Source organism: Quercus lobata, chromosome 3, assembly GCF_001633185.2.
Source record: "Quercus lobata isolate SW786 chromosome 3, ValleyOak3.0 Primary Assembly, whole genome shotgun sequence".
NCBI classification, from domain to species: Eukaryota; Viridiplantae; Streptophyta; class Magnoliopsida; order Fagales; family Fagaceae; genus Quercus; species Quercus lobata.
Window position 1 is genome coordinate 31,710,843 of NC_044906.1, and position 19,696 is coordinate 31,730,538.

The 19,696-nt window shown below is 32.8% G+C and overlaps 2 protein-coding genes across 2 annotated transcripts; both read right to left on the bottom strand.

The window, feature by feature from the left end:
• Positions 1 to 1,914: 1,914 nt before the first annotated feature.
• Positions 1,915 to 2,879, bottom strand: LOC115981994 (ethylene-response factor C3-like). The gene has a single exon (XM_031104463.1). It carries the CDS (start codon positions 2,748 to 2,750, stop codon positions 2,064 to 2,066), a length of 687 nt encoding a protein of 228 aa, XP_030960323.1. The 5' UTR covers positions 2,751 to 2,879; the 3' UTR covers positions 1,915 to 2,063.
• Positions 2,880 to 10,386: 7,507 nt separating this feature from the next.
• On the bottom strand, positions 10,387 to 10,752 carry LOC115980743 (ethylene-responsive transcription factor 3-like). The gene has a single exon (XM_031102964.1). The coding sequence runs from the start codon at positions 10,750 to 10,752 to the stop codon at positions 10,387 to 10,389; it is 366 nt and encodes a 121-aa protein (XP_030958824.1).
• Between the last annotated feature and the right edge of the window lie 8,944 nt (positions 10,753 to 19,696).

Here is a 19,696-nt window from a genome sequence, read left to right on the forward strand (position 1 = left end):
TAAAAAAATGGTTCTTTTTTGTTGCAAGTAATTAGTAGTACTTTATAATAATGTTTTCTTCTCTTATATATGATAGTAAGTCTCACTTTTTATATATCACCGGGTCTTGTAGCTTGGTAGTACCCGGTACCATGTGTATCTATGAGATTGGAGGTTCTATCCCCCATAATTACCTAGCAAAAAAAAAAAAAAAAAGTCTCACTTTTTATTTTTATGATAAGGGTTAAGACCCAATATTTGGGTGAATGAAAAGAGCATTACTCTGATAGTATTGAATAATTTACGTAATTTTATTTGCAACTAGAGAATATGAAAATGACATGGAAACTCGATAGGAACATTTTTAGGCATGGGTTTAATATTTCTCTCATTTGAACAATGATAACTAATTGAATGTCAAACATTAATTTTTACATCATCAGAAAATAACTGAAAGTCATGACATCAACACAAGATATTCTCTCTCTTTTTTTTTTTTTTAGAAGATCCAATCTACTGGGAACAAATTGAAGATCAACACAAAATATGGGAATCATTTTCATGGCCCTGTTTGAAAAGCAAAAAAGGGAAAATGAAACTTGGCTTGGAATTGGGGCAAATTTATTACAATTAATACACACACTTGACACTTGGTCTGAGTGCTTGATGGATCCCACCAAGAAGAAGTTAATAGTAGCATAGCCATTAGCCGATACTAAACTAATGGTGCTGCTAAGGCCTCACAAGGAATATCATCAGCTGCCTTGACCGACGAGTGTTTGTGTCAATTTCTAAGACAAGGACAGCTTTGATGACCAACGAAAAAAACAAAAAACAAAAAAGAAAGAAGAAGATGTACATGACAAACTTGCTGTGGAATTTGTAAATCATACACTATCTTTTTTTTTTTTTTTTTTTGAATGTCAACTTTCAAACATAATGTATACAATTATAATATTAACTTTTCTAATTCTTTTTTTAAATCTTATAACAAGACAAAAAAATTTCTTCTTTAAAAAAAAAAAAAAGATAAATCAATTTAGTAACATGAACTTGTAACCAAACTTCATTAAATTGATGATAAAATGTGAAAGTTCCATTAATTTTCTTTTCTTGTTAGGTGAATAGGGGATTGGGGTTGGTGGGTGTTTGAATCCCAATGCTAAATCATCATAAGTGGAAAGAGGTGCCGATATTATTAAATATAGCTCGAACCCTTAATTAATGGCCAAAATTTCCCTACCTCTCCCTCTCATGTTATATTTACTCATTTATTGGCCAGAGTTAATTTCTGCCAGGCAGAAATTAAATAAATAAAATCTGTATTTATTTTAGGAAAATATTAATGGATGTTTTAAGGACTTTTTTTTTTTTTTTTTTGGATGCGAAACGACATTTGTTAATGAATCGACATTTGTTAATGAATCATTTTAAGAAAGACTTTAAGAAAATATAATAAAAAACAATTAATATTTTGATATTTTTTTTTAATTTATCACAAAAGTAACATTAAAAATTTTTTAAAATAGTTTATAATATAAAAATTGTCTTGAATGTACCCGTTAACATGACTATTATTTATAGGTGTAACGTGAAATAAGCCGATGTGGTAGTTGATGAACAAAATAGCTTAAAATATTTGACTGTATCATTTATTGTTTTTAAAAAAGTTAGACAGTTAAAAAAAGGAAAATAAAATTTGTGGAAATTTGATTCTGGCTAACTACTGGCATAAAGAAAGTTTGGAAAGTTCTATGAGTTATAAAACAAAGAGTGTGACAAGAACATATAATATATTAATTATTACAAATGGATTTATATCTGTCACAACAGTTATGGTGACCAATTAGTACAATTGCCATTCATAAAAAAAAAAAATTAGTACAATTGCCGACCCTTTGTCCACGTTGACTCAAAATCAAATGTCCCACGTAGTAAATTGAAAGTTGAATCCTCCATTACCAGAAAAATTTTACAGAAAGATTCAAACAATTAAAGATATCCAAGAAAGTGGTCAATTTCTATCTGAAAAATTAACAGAGATACTAATTTTGGTGCTGGCCATAAGTCATGATGACCATGATTCATTCACCAAGGCTAGCACTTTCAGAAATACTCAAAAGCTCTTCCAAATAGTCTGCCCCTAAATCCTCAAACACCACCATATTTTCCAACCCTGAGTTGATCTCTTCTTCTTTCTTCTTCTTGCTCTTTGATTTCTTCTTCAAAGAGTGCCTCTTTTTTAATTCCAAAACTGGTGAGCAACCCTCCTCATGGCCATAATTCATCTTTTTGAGTGACTCTTTGACGATCTCTTCAGGGAAATTGAGAACAGCCATTGATCCCCTCATTGCAAATGCAGCTTGATCATAAGCCAAAGCTGCAGCCTCAGCAGTGTCAAAAGTTCCTATCCAAACTCTAACACCATTCCTTGTAGAATCCCTTATCTCCGCCGCATATTTTCCCCAAGGCCGCCTTCGAACCCCTCTATAGGAAATCTCTTCCTCCATGGGCTCCCCCCCTTCATTGGCTCTTGAATTCACCTCCTCATGATCTTTGACATGAACTGAAGATGCGGTTTCGGATGAGTCTTTAGTGGCTTCAGCTAAGACACCATAAAGAAGCATTTCTTGGGTGTCATTTTCATTGAAAGGAAGGTACTGATTTTCAAAATTGTGCATGTAATTATTCCATGACAAAGATTCTGATGAGTTGAATGAAGAAGAAGAGGAAAATTCAGGATATGGGTTTTGATGGAATGAAGAATCCATGCTGAATTGAATTGAATTGGTTTGAAAAACTTTGATATGTTTGAAGTTTGAACACACACTAGAGGGCTTTGAGTGGAGTGGTATTGTATTTGGTCATATATACAACATTTGGAAAGGTTTAGGCCTTTATATAGGGACAAAGGAGGGAAAATTGACCAGTCTTTAAAAAAAATATATATATAGCACTGACAAAGTTATAAAATAAAACTATGATAAAGATAGAAAGAGGGTAGAATTACATGAACATTGGTGTGCCACTTCAAAAGGGTATTGTGTAATGGAACCCAAAATTGAGTAATTGTGTGGTAGTTGACACACGTGAGTCAAACGACTCACGGGCATGGCGGCCAGGTCAGGTTGAAATTCAGTGTGACATCAGCTTGATGATTTCATTGGGACCCATGTCCACTTGTCCACTTGGGCTACTACCCAATGCCTATGTGGACAACTATAAAGACTCCGTTTTTTTTCCTTTGTCACTAACCCAACTACCAAGCTGTTTTGTCTTTGTCATAAAATCAAGACTCATAGCCATAGCCACAATGACCTCCCATCCAAAGTGGCTACGATGATAAGATTGGCACATGACCATGTATATAAGTTAAGTGAGGTCGACAACAATGGTATATGCTTTGCAGCTTTGGTGGGGAAGAGAATAATCTTGGGGTCACTTTCACTTTGCAATGTATTCTTATATTTTAAATACCTCTTTTATATTTAGTTACTTAATATGATGGTTTGAAAGAGCTTTTTCTTTCTTGGTTTATTGGGCATATAAAATAAGTTTGGACAAAAATGCATTAGTACCTAAAAGAATAATGTTTTAAAAATTATATAAACTAAAAAAACTTGGAAATAAACTCTCATAGAATTTTAAAGGGTTACAAAACGATAATAGTATCTTTTGTGATGCCTCATATATGTGGTTTAAATCCTACCTCTTCTTCCCCATTATCTATTTATCATAAATAAACTACTCTAAACAAGCTAGCTAAAATAAACTATATTAAAAAAAAAAATTACACTTTACCACCCTAAACTATACTCTAAATTACACTTTATACCCTAAACTATTTGATTGCATGCTTTGCATCCTAAAAATCACATGCAAGTCATATGTTATAAATTTCCATCTAACTTAATAGTAAAACTAATGTTGGAGTGCAAAACGTAACAAATGTCATAGTTTGGGGTGTATAACTTAATAGTAAAACTAATGTTGGAGTGCAAAACGTAACAAATGTCGTAGTTTAGGTGTAAAATGTGCATTCGAATCGTTTATGATGAAAAATGTAATCTAAAGTATAATTTAGGGAGATAAAATGCAATTTCCCCTTAAAAAAATTATTTGTTGATATTGATAGCATAAGCAACACATAAGTCTCACAAAGTAGACATTCATTATTACTGAGTTTTATGTCTATCAATTTTTTCATTAAATTGGAAACTCAATAAAATAATTTAATTATATTTTAATTGCATTCTAATTTTGTGTCAAGTATTATCTTAATTAAACTTCACATATTCCAATTTTGTGCCAAGTGTTCTTTTAATTTAAAACTAATTCAAAGTTCAAACCATAAAATTACTTCTATCTCATTCTATTTCAAATTCATTTAAAACTAATTACAAAACATTTTAAACTAATCCAAAAGTTTACGAAAATTTATTATTATGTTAAGTAAAAACTTCAATGAAAATTTTGACCATATTCTTAACCTAGGGATGGCAATTTGTGTTAGCAGAAACGTATTCATGTCAAGATGAGGGTATTCAATTATATGAATTAATTCTAACCAACTTATTTAATTATGATGTCAAAACCCTCAACCTTGACAGGAATCATTTATTAAGCGTATTGACACAATACTACCCATTTCATTTTTATGAATAAACGTGGGTGGCGGGAGGCGAGAGTCGAGGAGTTGAGACTTTAAGGTTATTTTTGGTTGCACTTGGGGAAAATGAAAAGGAAATGAAAAGAGAAAGGGAAGAAAAAGGAAAGGGGAAAGAAGATGTTTTTCCATTGATGTGTTTGGATGTGGAAAGGAGATGAATGTAAAAAAGATAAGAATTTAGATTTCACTTATTTGGTTTGAAAGGGAGGAGAAAGGAAGAATAAATATTTTTAACTCAACATTTGGAACTACAGAAAGAGGAGGCCTTCCAAAGGGAAAGAGGAGGGTATGGAAGAAAAGGGAGGCTTTTTCTCTATTTGCTTGATAGTAGAGAAGAGAAAAAGAGTAAGAGTGAAGGAAAGTAAATCAATTTGCACCCATATTTTGTGTCCACCCAATTCAGTTGAAAATGGAGAGAAAACTCCACTAAAAAAAAAGTGTAATCACAACTTTTGACTTTTAGAAATTCAAACACTTAGGATATGTTTAGTAACTGTTTTTTTCCTTTATTTTCTGTTTTCAAAAATAATTTCTATTTTTGAGACTAAAAAACTTATTTGGCAACTCAAAATAGATAGAAAACAAAATCTGTTTTCAAAACTTAATTTGTGAAGGAAATTAAAAACATACAAAAGGCTGTTTTCGGTTTTTAATTTTCAATAGTTAATGAAAACACGTATTTAATTTAATGAATTTGTCTTATTTAATAAGTTAGCATTAGAGTTCAAATTCTAATAACAACATATTTTAGTATTTTCTATTTTTTTTTCAAAAAACTATCTTTTTAATTTCAACTAACTAAAGATGTTTTTGATTTCAAAAATATAAGAAATTTTTTTTTCTTTATTTTCCCAAAAACAAGTTTTTGAAAATAGAAAAAAAAAACTATTACCAAACATAACCTTACTTTTTTTTTCTCATAAATTTTCATTTCTCTCTACTTTGTTGGGTATAAAAGTAAAATACATATCATATTTTTATTTTCATTTCTCTTTTTTTGCAAACCAAACAAAGGAAATATGAGCATATTCTTCTCTTCCCTTTCTCCTTCTTTCCTCATTTTCAAACATATATAAAGGGATTATTGTTTTTCTTTTTTCTTTTTTCCTTTTCTTCTCCTTACTCTTTTCTTTTCTTTTTCTCTCATCAGCTGCAACCCAAGTACGAAACACAATGAAAAGGTTGAGATGTTAATTTGTGGAATTAACTTGAGTTATTAAAATGACTAAATGAAGATGAAATGTTAGCATAATTTTGTCTTTTCCTCCAAATTGACCCATTTGTTTTCTCTTCCCCCACAAAAATAGGGGATGATCCATCCTTTTCATAAATTATTAGTGTTAGTCCTATATATAAATCTAAATATCCAACAAAAATTGACAAATACACAAATTGCAGCATAGTGTGTGTCCTATAAAGATTTGTACTATCTATGTTTGACAGGACTCAAGTGAGATAGCCTGTGGGAAAATTTGATTTCTTCGGTGTAAAAAATCGTTGTCTAATGTCTACAACAGAATTGATTCATGGGAAAGCATTTAAAGATACATTAGAAAATCATGCATCTATTTATTATATATAATTTTTTTTTTTTAAAAAGAAAAAACTAGATTTAAAACGTGTCATCATCACATCAATCAGTCCTTTTGTCCAAGACTAGCCCCACAATTTTAATTTTTGCATGAAAGGAAGCAAGTAATTTGTTTCAGAAGATTAGCTAGTCTTGACCAAAATTTGGGTTTTCTTGGTGGTCCTCTTGACCAGTTCCAGTTTCGATTTCAGAGTCTCATTCAAAGTATCAAGCGGCATGTTGATAAAAGTCGAAACACTTATGAATATTTTATTTAGAGAGGAATGCCCGTCGGCAGTGTTTTAAATATTAATGCACGAGTGGCAATTGATTTGGACGATAAGGCGGTCCTTCACCTTTTAACCAAAAAAATAAGATAAGGCAGTCCTTCCAGACAGGGCTGGTGGCATTAAATCTCTGTCTGGTCAATTATACAACAGTACTTTGATTATCAAATTAAGCAATTTGCCACAAAACCCCAATAAAATAATAAAATAAAATAAAAGAGTGGGGAATTTGTCAATCTTGTTTCAGGATGTCACGGAAAACAACTAAATTTCTTGTCATCAAAATTTTAATAAAATATTTTATAGAAAACGTTAACCATAATATAATGGAACTGATTTAAAAAATAATTTTAAAAAAAAATTATTAAAAAGAAAAAAAGAACTGATTTTTTAACATTTTTTTAAAACATTTTCATGAAAATTGATAACAAAACTTTTTTTAAAATGATCCATTAACATTTACTTTAAGGTCATTTGTTAGCCGAACCCGTATTTTATAGATCTAGCTAATGAGTGTTGAAGTGTAATGGTTAAAATTAAGTTTTTTTTTTTTAATTACAATTGATTAACTATTTTAAAGATTCGAGCAAATTTTGAAGTATGTGTTTATGTGCTTTTATTACTTCCTAATATAATGCGACTTGTTAAATTCCTCCTTAATGAGCGACAAAATATACTTAAATAATAAAGTAATAATTATTTTATCACAATAAAAAGAAATATAAGTTGTAACTTCAAATGAAATTTGAAAGCTAATAAAAAATTATCAATATAACTACAATTAAAATTTAAAAATATGAAAACTATTGTACAGTAATATTATTTCAAAGAAAAATTTAGTTATTCTGTGTGGCATTAATTACAGTTACTTTTAGATATATGTACACTTTTATCTTTTATTTTATTTTTTAAATACGCCAATACAATAAAATTATATAATTTATATCCTAAACAACATAAAAAGCTTCCATAGATAGAAACCGTTCTGTTTTAATTTAAAACTATATTTATATTTATCTTTAGCCTTAACCATACACCTTTTCAAAACCTCATTTTTCCCCCCCACCTAAATTCACTATAATTCCATATAAAAAAAAAAAAAAAACACTATAATTATACTTTAACTTTTTCTTTATAATAATATCTTAATGAAAATAAATCAACCCAAAACCCAAAGCATTTTAATTAATACAAAACCTCCACTCATCTGAACCGTGCACGGTGTACCTTATCAGTTATCATGTAGCTTCTTCTAACGCATGCAACTCAGACTAAAAGTCCAAACAATTAAAAAGAAATAAGAAAAAAATGAAAGGCTAATAATTTGTAGAGCAACTGTACAAGCTCCGTGGGCCATCTACTTTTGACTAAGAAACCTTGAACAGTGAGTCTATATCCAAAATTTCCAATTCCAAAACAGCTACTGGTCATAAAAATTGTGTACCACACTACCTTATCTAAGTTGTCTCACTCACTCATTTACAAAGTTCTATAATTTTCATCAAAAATGAACGATGAATAAGGGCATCGAAAATAAAGGAAACAAATTATAGTACTTGCAAAGGTAGGACGGCCCATACAATATGGACCATACAATTTTAACTCTTTGCGATTGTGCATGAACCTGTATATATCATTCAAACAAGTTGATCCTTCAACCATCAACATTATTATTATTTGAGGTTCAACTGAATATTTGGAGCATTGTTTTTCACGTGACAAATAACTATTCATTTAGTCTATTTAGATATATATTGGCATTCATTCTAGTCATGACAATTAGAACTTTCCATGGTCAAATAGATTCCCAGAGCATCATTCATTGTTTTGGAAGATGGCTTCTAGGGTTCTCTTTTTTATTTGGCTGATTTTTTAATTGCATTTTTTTGAATGGAAGACCAAAAATGATTATCATGTGTACAAATTTTGGTTCATTTTCCTAAATGTGTGGTAACAAATTAAGAGTGTTTTTGCAATTGCATAGAATTTTCTTCTTTCCACTCTTTTGATAGAGGTACTCTAAATCTTTCTTCTTAGCTTGAGTGCCTCACAGCCAGTGGAATCCAACCCCTTACTAAGGGATCCTTAATTAGTTTTGATGACCAAAGAATAAATTTTGTTGCGACTCACTCCATAGTTTAAATCCAAATGGGGTTGATTTCTTTCATTTAATTATCTCCTAATAGTAATTATTATTATCAATTCATAATCAAGATGTAATTTTCACAAATATCAAGTTATATGGAGTATTACATAATTTAAATTCGGCTCATAACGCCAACTTTCCTCGAGGTTTTACAAAATGACACTCCTCTCAAATATTGCATTAAAAAACACTTTTATTTAATGTTTCTATAAATGTAATAGATAAATTTATGCCCTTCATGTCTTAGGATTGGTGAAAATCAAGTCTTCATCATAAATTTATCTACTTCCATTAGTAATATAAATACTTGGACAAATAAAACAAATACTATGATTTGCTTTTTTAAGTCACTTAATTTTTTATTTCTCTAGGTTTTTTTTTTTTTTTTTTTTTTAAATAATTTATGTTCTCATTTTATGTGAAATTGCACACTAGTCCATTTTATAACCAAGAATCGGTGACATTCAAAACGATTTGTTGAAAGAGAAAATTAGACCACCATATCAAAAGCTTAAGATATGTCAAGTTTTAACAATCAATATGTATTCTTGAGAACTATGGTTTAAAACATGTGATTGATTTTGATTGGTTCTTAAAATAATTAATTTAAATTAATTAATATAAAAAAATCACATTGGTTTAAATTTTAAGACATGGTTTTTGAATTATTAATTTAATATCTCATAAAAAAAAGATGAATAATTGAAATGTTAAAACTATGATAATCTATGGAGGTAATCTAATCATAAAATAGCTTGAAAAAATAGAAGTATTATGTCCACAACATTTTTACGATAAATCCTAAGTGGCAGGTTATTACAGGTTTTTAATTTGAATTTATTATTGAAATTACTTATTTGCCCATTAGTAACAACCTGCAACAATCTGTCACTTAAGATTTATTGTGAAAGTGTTGTGAAAATATTGTGAAGGTAACATTTCTCTTGAAAAAATAGTTAAAAAGCTATTGGGTATTGCCCAATCAGATATATTCTCTCATTAGAAAATCGATACTACTAGTCGCAGACATAGAAATTGTCAGGATAGCCCCTTTTGTGGTCCCTAAATTGTAGAGACAAAAGCTATAATGCTGGCACTACATATATAAGACAAAAAGAAATGGGGTTCCAATTTCTAATTTGCAAAGGAGAAGCTCTTAATGTCATTCTTCCTCCTCAATCCTCTACCTATATTTCCTCACTAGTCAATTGAAGTCATAGTCTTTTATAGGGGTGACAAAGTAAACCCAAACCCATTTGTCCACCCAAATCCACCCACTCTAATTGAACTCAAACCCACCCAATTATTAGTTAGGTTAAATGGGGCATCAACCCAATTAGACCCAGTGATTATTGGGTTTTAACTAAAAACCCAATGAGGCCCATTTAACCCAAAAACAATTTACCCAAAAACAATTTACCCAAATTCAACCCAGCCCTTCCCATAAAAAATAAATAAATAAATAATTCAAATAAACACAAAGTGAGCATAATCGTTATACTAAAATTTAAGATCATCAATTTATAATAATCTTTATCTCATAATTTTATTTTTTTGGTCTTTCCAATGTGGGACAAAAAGAATTCAAGGCCAGGCAAGGCAAGGCAATCAAGTCAAAAAGCCAAAGCCAAAGCCAAGAATTCTTGAATACCTACAGGATTTAATATATAAAAAAAAAAAAGAGACACAACAAAATTAAAAAAAAAAAAGAAAAAGAAAAATCATGGAGAATAAATTAGAGACACAAAGCAGTGGTGCAATTGAGATCATCACCAATGAATTCAACGTCGTGATTCAAATCCAACGGCGGCAGATTGAGATCGAAAGGCAACGGTGTTTTCCGACACAACAAATTAGAATAAGATGATGACGCGATATCATTGTCGTCGTTGTCGTTGTCGTTGTCGTTGTTGCCGTTGATGTTGTTGTTGTTGCCATCGATCACCGAAGACAATGAGTCGCAATCGCTGTGGCAATCTTCAAGAACGATGGGAGGAGTCCTTGGATGGTGCCATTTCCAGCGATCCATAACGGTTTCCATGGGCCACGGCGCCTTTTGTGGAGTTGGCCTAGGCTCGCTAAACGACTCCTTCCTTCGCATTATCGTTTTTTTCGCAACTGAGGCCATTGTAAAGAAAAGTTTTTTTCTTTTTCCCAGGAAAGTTTTGAGCTTGAAATGACATTTCTTTGTATTTGTTGCACTATTTGGTTGCCAAGAAAGTGAGAGAAAATAGGAAAGAAAAGAAAATATTTTTTTATTTGGATTTTTAATATAATTGTTGATGTGGATGTGCTTATGTGGAATATTTTTAATCCCAAGAATGGAGACTAGAGAGAGTGGAAAAGGGAATCCAAGAAAGTGTTGGGGTTTTCACTTTAATGTCATTTTGGTAATTTTGATAATTTGGTGAGTTGAGGTTTACCCATAATAATTGGGTTAGGTTGGATTTGAGTTAGAACTAATTAGTTAAATGGGTTTTAATGGATAAATAAGTTTTATATACCCAACCTAATTATGCCCACTCCAAACCCACCCATTTGACACCCCTAGTATTTTATATGGAAGAGGTGCTACATTTTCACAAAATATTTACTATATTTTTATAATAAATCATATGTAGCAAGTAATTATTGGTTTTAATTTGAATCTATAATTTAAAATTACTTTTTTACTCACTCATAACAACTAATAACAACCTACCACTTAAAATTTATTGTAAAAGTATTGTGAAAATGTTGTAGACATAACATTTATCTTTAAGTGGTGTTTTCTAACACTTTTTGATAGTTCATGCTTTTAGAGAAATTAATTTTTTTGGCTCACAATATGAATAGGTTGGCAGTTTTGTGAAATAAAAAGGGAATGGTGTTGATCCTTGGACTTCATAAAGCTCTTTTGGTTCATTTTAGATAGTACCACATCAAACGCATGCATGGAAATGGAGCTGTTTGCGGCCACAACGAGTTAGTACTTGATCAAATTAACATATTCTTAAGTTCTTTATAATTTCTCAGTTCTCACCAAACAATCAAAACAACTGTGCCATGGATAATGGTTATTATTATTATTATTATTGAAGCTTGTTTGATATTTTGACCCGAAAGTGACAGTTAGTAAACTCCAATATAGCCACTTAGCCAGAACTACTAGGTAGTTATTGGCCAATTGGATATATTTGACTGAGTCTTTGCATTGGACCCATTCAAGAGAGATGAAAAAAGAAAAAGAGAAAGAAAAGAGAGGTCGATGATTATCTAAGAGACTTTGAATATTAAGATATAATTACTCGAACTTTGTTACATATATATTATTACAAAATTACAACATAGCCAAGTCATTTTATCCATGTTGCTCGTGTTTTCAAAAGGTGTTCAACCTACGCATATTATATTCAAATGGATTATAAGTAGTGATGATGGCTGGGTGAGAAAAATCAAATAATGAAGGGTGGAGTGTACTCCTAAGTGGTTGGTCAATCTGAAACTTTAATGAACTTCCAGAAGAGTTTGAACATCTTCTGAAGTTCCAAGTTTTCACAAAATTTTGTGGTCAAAAGTTCATAGTTTGGGTGATCTGAATGCAACATTCATTGCTTTCACATTGGTCAGTGAATATATAGGTGTTATATATATTATTTAGCATTGAGTGGTGTTTTATTTTGAGTTCTCCACGGCAAGGAAATGAAGCTCATTTGTCCATCAAAAGAGTTAAAGGAGTTTTATTATTTATCTCTAGTTTATATTGGGAAAAGACAAGTCTTTTGTGGATGATATCATAAGCAATGCTAGTTTATAAGCCAGTATGATTTTTCATTTGAAAATTTAGGAAATATGACTACAAAGAAGAAGGAATATGAGAAAGATATGTACTCTTGAGAAGCTTGTGGTTTTGATTGCAATTATATGTATCAAGAATATATATTCACAATTCTTAATTGAAAAGTGCAACTCAATATAAATTTAATAGATTTTCCTATATCAATTTTAGATGGGAAACATTCTCTCAAAAACATGTTTAAAGCTTTTGGAATATGAGGAATGTATCCAAATTGAGAAACAGAATTTGGGGTCATATTAACTATGAACAAAAATATTTTGATCATTTCATGAAAATATATATATATATATATATATATGTATATATATTAGAATTTAGTATTAAGAAAAATAGTATCTCTTTATAATTAAAAATTTTTCAGATAAAATAAAAAAATTTTGGCTCAAATTCTAAAATCACATATAATATATATACTATTTTTTTTTTTTTTTAATTACAAGGGCCACACCAGGCCACAACCCCATTTGGTCGAAGATTGACTTCGTCCATGTCTTACTACATTTCAAATCAATCATTTATGTTAAATATTATTAAAATGGAATTCCATGTTCTCCTAAATCCCAAAACTCAACTATGATTGATTTTATACTAAACTCCACAACAATTTCCTTTTTAATATACAATTAAAGAATTTGTTAAAATACCAAATTGCATTTTGTCGTAAAACTTTGTTTTTTTAAATAGTATATTCTACAACCACCCTATAATCAAATTTGTAGGGTATTGATTTTCTAATTCTTACTCATTAGCACATCCATAATATTTAACAACTTTTGAAGTCCATATGTCAAATTACATTATGCTTATAATTAAAAAGTTTCATTTTTAGATGGTAGTTTTTCATGATTTATGTTTTTTTTGCAAATAAAACATACCTACTGTAAGGACACAATTTGTAACGACCCCAAGATAATATTGGGCTCGTACGTAAGGAGTCCCAAACAATATCATTTATAGATCGTGAGTTTGAAAGGCTAGGCCTTGGTCATCGGACGGTGGTTTTTCGTGGTGTTCATACATAATTAAATCGTGTTCGTTCTAGGTGTCTTTCTCCTGGAGGCGGGCTGGGAGGCTCTGGTTTTTGGCCATTTTTCCCAGCCCCCTCTCCCGGATTGCTTGTCCCTCTTTTTATATTAGCCTGTGTTCCTTATCCTTCGTCCACGTGTAGGATCGACTTTTCCAAGACTGATACTTGTCCCATCAGCCCATACCCAAAGTAGTTGGGGGTGGTTGTGAAGTTTAAGGGCATGGCTCTGTCATGTGCAGAATGCTTTATTGCAGTTTTGGCAGCCTTTTACTTGTGCTGTTCCCGCACTGTGATCACTTTTCCTTTTAGGGGCATTTATGGCATGCCGAGCAGGAGCTCGTCCTCGGCCATTTCCTTAGGCCGTCCATGACTCTCATGATGCGTCCTCAGCCCTGTATCTCCTCGGCGCAGGCCTTAGGTCTTATCATGAAATGGGCTGGGGTCACAAACTCTCTAGCCCCACAATAGTCCCTCAAAATCCTGGTGTCCGATCTCTTGGTCGGAGAGGAGGGTTTTGGGTGATGCCACGCCTTTATTGTGGTCTGCTTGGATCTGCCCTTCATCAATGTGGGTGTCTCTTCATCTATCCAAGAAACACACCGGACTACGAGACATTCCTCTGAATTCATTCACGCTGCATTCCTGCCGTTTCATTATCCAAAACGCGCCTTTAATGACTTCCCTTTACGAGACCATTTAATTTCGACGGTTGTTGATGGTATGGGGAAGTGGAGTGGGTATATTCTCGTTTACAAATTTTCTTGGAAATTTGGATAGATTGAATGCCTCCTGTTTTGCTCTTCATATAAGAAGAAAGGCAAGAGATTACCTCTCTTATACAGAGACCTTTTAATCCTTTTAAGGTCTGAAACCCTTAGCCTCTCTCAGAGTTTCCTTTATCCGCTAGTTTACACCTTGAATTGTGATATGTTCGAGATAGGAGCGGGAATGAAGGGACCATACCCTTCCCAGAAATGCCATGTTCTTCTGAAACTTAAAATGGCTCGGTCAGGGCAGGGATGACAGAGACTCAAGATACTTCTCATCCTTCCTTCAGCCAAAATTCGAAGCAGGGGCTCGTCGTGTCAAACTTTTGGTGCGAATGAGCTGAGGTCACCCATTATCAGTACCAGCCGCTCTTTTATGAGCATAGCGAACATGGCACCAGTGTGTTAGGAGTCAGGACTAACGCAGGGACAAAGTATCCCTGCTTCTTCCTCTATTCCTTCACTGGTGCCTCCTTTTGCCTCCCCTTCTTCTTCTTTCCCATCACTAGATCCATCCTGGTGCTTTTCCTTCTTCCTCTTCTTCTCCTCTTCCACCAAGGAAGGTCCTCATCTTAATATGGGTGCTACTAGGGCAGAATTTGGAAAGACTTGGGAGCAGAACTTAAAAAGATTTCTGGTTGTTCGTTTGTTTTGTTTTCTATTGTTTTTGTAATTCGTTTTCTATATAGGCTTGTTTAAGCCCTTCATTGTACGCTGTAATACCTCTTTATATTAATAAAAGTCGTCATTACTTTAATTCGTATATTCTATCTCTTCTTTTTAAAATGGTTATGCCGTGAATAGATGTACTACCCTATGACTTTCTTTTTTATTTTTATACTATGAACGATGCTTAGGGTCGAAATCCCAGTTAATAAAAAGACCTTGCTCTGTGCTTATTGAAACTATCTGACATAATAATGCCGATTTGAACAAATGATACTTAGGGCTGAAATCCTTGCTAAGAAGAAAAGGAAAAGATATTATGATGAGCTTATTAGAGCTATCTGGCATAATAACGCCGACCTGATAAAACAATACTTAGGGCCGAAATCCCTTACTAAGAAAAAAGATGTCATTATGAACTTATTAGAGGTATCGCGTACAATAAGACCGACCTAAAAATGGGTTGCATACCCCAAACTTGAACAAGGTGATGGTTGAATGCTCGATGCCGACCTGAAAATGGGTTGTATACCCCAAACTTGAACGAGGTAATGACTGAATGCTCGATGCCATGTAGGAAGTAATCATCCGAAGATATATAACCCAAAAATGTACAATCCCTATAGGTCACTGAGTAATAAGGCGTTTCACCATCTTCTTAATAACTTTCATAGCCTTAACCTTTTCTGGTATTTAGTCCGAGGACTGAGCGACTTAGAATTCTTCTTAAGTAGCTGACTTCTCCATAGGTTTGAGTTCGAGGACCATGCAATACCTTGGTTCTGGCCAAAATTTGATATTTTAGTAGTTGGTTTCCTCATAGATTTGAGTCCGAGGACCATGCAATACCTTGGTTCTGTCCAAAACTTGATATTTAAGTAGTTGGTCTCCCCATAGGTTAGAGTTCGAGGACCATGCAATACCTTGGTTCTGTTCAAAACTTGATTTTTAAGTAGTTGGTTTCCCCATAGGTTAGAGTCCGAGGACCATGCAATACCTTGGTTCTGTCCAAAACTTGATTTTTAAGTAGTTGGTTTCCCCATAGGTTTGAGTCCGAGGACCATGCAATACCTTGGTTCTGTCAAAAACTTGATTTTTAAGTAGTTGGTTTCCCCATAGGTTTGAGTTTGAGGACCATGCAATACCTTAGTTCTGTCCAAAACTTGATTTTTAAGTAGTTGGTTTCCCCATAGGTTTGAGTCCGAGGACCATGCAATACCTTGGTTCTGTCCAAAACTTGATTTTTAAGTAGTTGGTTTCCCCATAGGTTTGAGTCCGAGGACCATGCAATACCTTGGTTCTATCAAAAACTTGATTTTTAAGTACGACTATGGCATGGGACCTTGGTTTAGGGGGATTAGCTCCTCGGCCAAGCTCCTAGAACCATCCGTGCTGCTGACGCTACGAAGTGCAGCCCCTAGTGAAGAAACGTAGCCCCTAGTGGAACTTTACGCTAAAATACTACATCCGGCTGTTGGAAATGATGTGAGGGATTGTCTCAACCCACTACCTGTGCCAAGACACAAGCCTTCCCCACAGACGGCGCCAATTGTAAGGACACAATTTGTAACGACCCTAAGATAATATTGGGCTCATACGTAAGGAGGCCCAAACAATATCATTTATAGAGCGTGGGTTTGAAAGGCTAGGCCTTGGTCACCGGACGGTGATTTTTCGTGGTGTTCATACATAATTAAATCGTGTTCGCTCTAGGAGTCTTTCTCCTGGAGGCGGGTTGGGAGGCTCTGGTTTTTGGCCATTTTTCCCAGCCCCCTCTCTCGGATTGCTTGTCCCTTTTTTTATATTAGCCTGTTTTCCTTATCCTTCGTTCACGTGTAGGATCGACTTTTCCAAGACTGATACTTGTCCCATCAGCCCATACCCAGAGTGGTTGGGGGTGGTTGTGAAAGTTTAAGGGCATGGCTCTGTCATGTGCAGAATACTTTATTGCAGTTTTGGCAGCCTTTTACTTGTGCTATTCCCGCACTGTGATCACTTTTCCTTTTAGGGGCATTTATGGCATGCCGAGCAGGAGCTCGTCCTCGGCCATTTCCTTAGGCCGTCCATGACTCTCATGATGCGTCCTCGGCCCTGTATCTCCTCGGCGCAGGCCTTGGGTCTTATCATGAAATGGGCTAGGGTCACAAACTCTCTGACCCCACACCTACCAACAACAACAAAAATAATCAATTCTAAAATGATTTATGTACATTTTGAGGTTTATGTGCATTCTGAAGATATAAAGTTGAATTAAGAATAAGAAAATCTACTATGTTCACTAAGTCGATAATTTATTTTTTGTAACTGAGAATTTATTACAATATAATAAATATCTAATTAATCATATTGTTTTATTGTAAAATCATCTTATAGTAGCACCCATATCTTGAAGCCTCAGAGTTTTTAATTTTGGGTCTCAAATAAGCAAACAGCTAAAGTGTTATGCTTACATAATTTTTTTTTTTAAAAAAAAAAAACTAAAAAACTAAAGTGTTATAATAATCAAGAATCTTGTAACTTAATTAACACCTGCTTATGTACAAAGTGTTTGAAGAGTCTAGTAAGAAAATGGTTTATGTACAAAATGTGTGAAGAGTCTAGTAAGAAAATGGTTTAAGTTGCGGGTTAGTCATATATTGTAACTATTTTAAAAAAGAAAAAGAAGAATATATATATAGAGAGGGAGAGGTTATCTCTCTCTGTACAACATTTTTTATAATCAATTTTATTATTATTAAAAGGGATTTTTTTTTTTTTTTTTTTTTCGGATGCAGACCACGGATTATGGATATGAGTTAGGTGATTACTTTAACTTTTGGGTTTTTAGGGGCCAAATTTCAATATTGGGGGTTGACTTTCAATTTTGGAGAGGCCAAATATGAAATGTTTAGACCAAAACATTCAAATATTAAGCTATTAACTATTAATATATTTGCTTGTGATTGTCATATCAAAAAAAAAAAACTATTAACATATTATTAAAAAAATTTAAAATTCCAAGGGCGACCATGGCCCTTCTTGGTCTTTTCTTGGTTCCAAGTCCACCTGTCCACAATGGAGAAGGAAGGCAGGCTATGGGGGACCTGGGTCTTAAAAAATCCCCTTATCCCTCTTGTAATTTTAATAAAAAAAATAATAAATAGAAATAAAATTTTACTTAACCCACACCCCTCCTAGAATAAAAATTCTCTCTTTGCTACTGTTTGTTTAAATCCTTATGATTTCAAAGATCCAAGAAATTTCAAATTTCTGCTCGAAGAAAACTTTGCAGTTGAGAATCTCAGCTTAAATAACTTGACATTACATACGATAAATATCCTAAATTATATATATATATTTTACTAATTAAGTTCATGATAAAACTTATTTATGAATCATGCCTATTCACACCCCTTCCAAAAAAGTCATTATATGTAAGAGAAAGAATTGTAGAGCAGAACAACAATAATTGTCTTTTTTAATTATTTGCTTTTTTGGTTTAATGTTATAATATTTAAAAGTGATATACAAATAACTATGTGTATTTTGTTTTTTAAAGAAAGAGATAAGATAACATAGAATAATATTTAAAAATGAAATAAAGATAATATCCTAAGTTTTAGGCCAAATAGAGAAGATAAAAGAAAAAGCCTAAAACTTAGGAACAATAAATTACTCTTTTAACTAATTTGTGTTTTTTAATTTGAAATTATTTAACTAAAAAAAAATGGTATTTTAGAGAATTTAAGAATTTGTATTAAGGTATTTTAGTATACAAAAAGTTGAAACTCAAATAAGAAATCTTCTTATTAATAGTATATAGATAGATACCTTTAAACTTCAACTAAAAATCTTCTTAATTAGCTTTTGTAAGTAATGCCAACTTGTATGATTATCCTTAGACTCTTTTGGATATATACACTGTCAATTTCTTTAAGGCATCTTCCTCTCTCTGTTTGTGTGTGTGTGTGTTTAAAATACTTAGTTTTCTCAACCAAAAAAAAAAAAAAAAAACCGAAGTGAAAATTGTGGAAATTTGACCCTAGATTTGAAAATTTGGGATGCACGGATGCAGCAAAATGCCCGTCGCACCCACGTCCGACATGGCAACGCCGTTGCCTACACATCAGTGCCATGTCCAATTTTTTTTTTCTTCGTTTCACGACTCGCACTGATGCGGCGCAAACTCAAGCCGATTCGCACTGAATCGAGCTGATTCACACCGACTCAGGCCGTATCGGGCAAAACCGCCAATTCAGGCCGAAATTCAAAAAAAAAAAAAAAAGGTGCAAAACGCACCGTTTGAACTTAATAACAAACCCTAAACTCTCTCACGCATTCTTCACTTCAAACTTCAGCTCTCTCTCACTCGTCTCTGTGCTCTTTCTCTCTCTGTCTCTGCTTTCCATCTCCCCTGTGAGACACTTAGCCACTCAATCACACACACAATCTCACTCTCACACTCACATAATCTCAATCTCAACTCACTCTCACACTCACACAATCTCACTCTCAACTCACTCACAACCTCACCGACCCACTCTCAAACTCAAGTTCTCAACTCAACTTAAGTCTCAACTCTCAAGCTCGACCCACTCTTAAGAGTCTCAACTCAAGTATCAAACTAAAGCTTTCAATCTTAGTTTTTCAATTTTTTTAAGCTCAAGCTGATATGATTTTTTTAGTCTGAAGCTTACCTCACCTAATTTGATTTTTTTTTTTTTTTTTTTTTTATATATATATAATATAAGTTGTAATGTAATAATGT